Raw genomic sequence first — 1,806 nt, forward strand, 5'->3', positions numbered from 1 at the left:
GTGTACATGAAGCTTTACTGCTTATATTTAAATTAGAGCAACAAGGGGATCTTGCTCGACAAAAAACCTATCACTGCCTGAGTGAATATCAGAATCAGTAGAAATATCATCCATCATATGCCGACATGTTATGGAGCACATCCTTAAAATAATTTTATTAAAAGAAGGAAAAGTGGGTTAGTTGGGGGAGGGGAGGGGAAGCAGAGGGGAGGGGAGGGGGGGGGAGGGGGGGACGAGAACCATTACATTTAAATAATGTGTTTTGTTTGTACCTATAAGAGAACAAGAGACGACGACAAAGAAACAGAGATGAATAAAAGAGTAGAAATAAAATATATTCACTTGCTAGTGTTGAATATTTACAAGGTGGACACTAGTGTCGAATGTGTGGGGTCTACGTCGGTATAAGTGCTAAAATCTGGTTCTTGACAATTCCCATGCACCGTTGTATTTCTCCATAAACATGAAGGTTCTGAGAACAACATGGTTTCAAACTTGAAACAGCAGAATCCAGGATCTGGGCCACCTCAGCTGGGGGGCAATCTCGCTCTGTGCATGTCTGCATGGTCAGAGAAAAAAATAATTCAGCATTTCGAAAGACTAAAATATAAGAAGCTCCAGAGTATGAATATGTAAAGAGATCTCTACCCTGACTCCTCAGAGACCTACCAAACTCTTTAAATGTGCATGTACTAACACATCCAAAAATAGGAAGGCAAGGGGGTGTTTATCATAAACAATCTATACAATTCATCTGCTAAGCCTGCGCTCTAAATCTTCAGCATCCAGCTAATGCTTTGTTTGAGTCCGAGGAACTCAAATAGCCATGCGAAGCATTTATTTTGCAATGCAGCAAACTTGCTTTTACATCTTGAGGAACTCTGCTTTTCTTTCCCCAACCCCTTAACCCCCCACCCCAAAAACAAACCAAAAAAAAAAAGAGCTATTGCAAAAAAGGTAAAGGAGTTGCAGGTCTATTGGCTTTTTAACTAAAAAAGGAGTTGCAGGTCTATTGGCTTTTTAACTAAAAAAACTGCATCAGTCCTACACATTGAAAATCAATTCAAAAGTCCATTCCCAGAGACAAATTCCAAGTTCCCATACTCTTGCAATGGAAGAAGAGGATGTTTCCAAAAGTAGGTCTTCACTCTTCATATATTAGTATGTTCAAACTTCAAGGCACAGCCACAATAAAATTTCTTAGAAACATAGCAACATGGACCCTCAAGCCTAATTGGGCAAAACCAAAAAAACTGTACCAAGCAGACCTCAAACTGCTTGGCTTCAATATTTGATCTATGTATGTATTTAATATCCAACAAACAAGAAAATTAGTTGAATCTTCTGCTAAAATACATAAATTCAACATCTTCTCCAGTTTACCTGAATCATGAGCAAAGTAGCAACGCAGGATGAGATAAGCTCTGAGGGTATGTTTGCTTCATTCATTTCAGATCCACCATTCAACTTTGGACCAGATGGCTGAACAACTGTCGTTGGCTCTGATGTGCAAGAGGTTGACAGACCCTGAGAACCCACCAAATTAGCATTAGCCGGATCCAGAGATGTAAAAGATCTTGTAGCTGGTATGCCTGCATCAGCTCGAAAATGCAGATTTTTTGCAGAATCTAAAGCCTCCCCAATCCTTGCAAAAGCATCATCACCTTCCTTCAAAGAGGTCATTGCCTGAATTTTATAACGACAAAAAGCTCAAATTAAAATAGTGGAATGAGTACCCACCACAATGGATGATTAGACTAATAAATCTACCTTGAAGTGATGAAAGAACTCAGACGTCCAACCCCC

The 1,806-nt window shown here is 39.6% G+C and overlaps 1 protein-coding gene across 1 annotated transcript in view; it reads right to left on the reverse strand.

Annotated features, from left to right (window-relative positions):
• Positions 1 to 288: 288 nt before the first annotated feature.
• LOC122092190 (protein ALWAYS EARLY 2-like) overlaps positions 289 to 1,806 on the reverse strand; it is a 28,957-nt gene continuing 27,439 nt past the window's right edge. Inside the window, exons 19-20 of the mRNA XM_042662532.1 lie at positions 1,384 to 1,709; positions 289 to 559 (exon numbers count right to left, since the gene is read on the reverse strand). Coding sequence (XP_042518466.1) covers positions 395 to 559; positions 1,384 to 1,709 — 491 coding nt within the window. The 3' untranslated portion in view covers positions 289 to 394. The remainder of the gene's footprint in view (positions 560 to 1,383; positions 1,710 to 1,806) is intronic.

This window comes from Macadamia integrifolia, chromosome 10 (assembly GCF_013358625.1).
Source record: "Macadamia integrifolia cultivar HAES 741 chromosome 10, SCU_Mint_v3, whole genome shotgun sequence".
Lineage (NCBI taxonomy): Eukaryota > Viridiplantae > Streptophyta > Magnoliopsida > Proteales > Proteaceae > Macadamia > Macadamia integrifolia.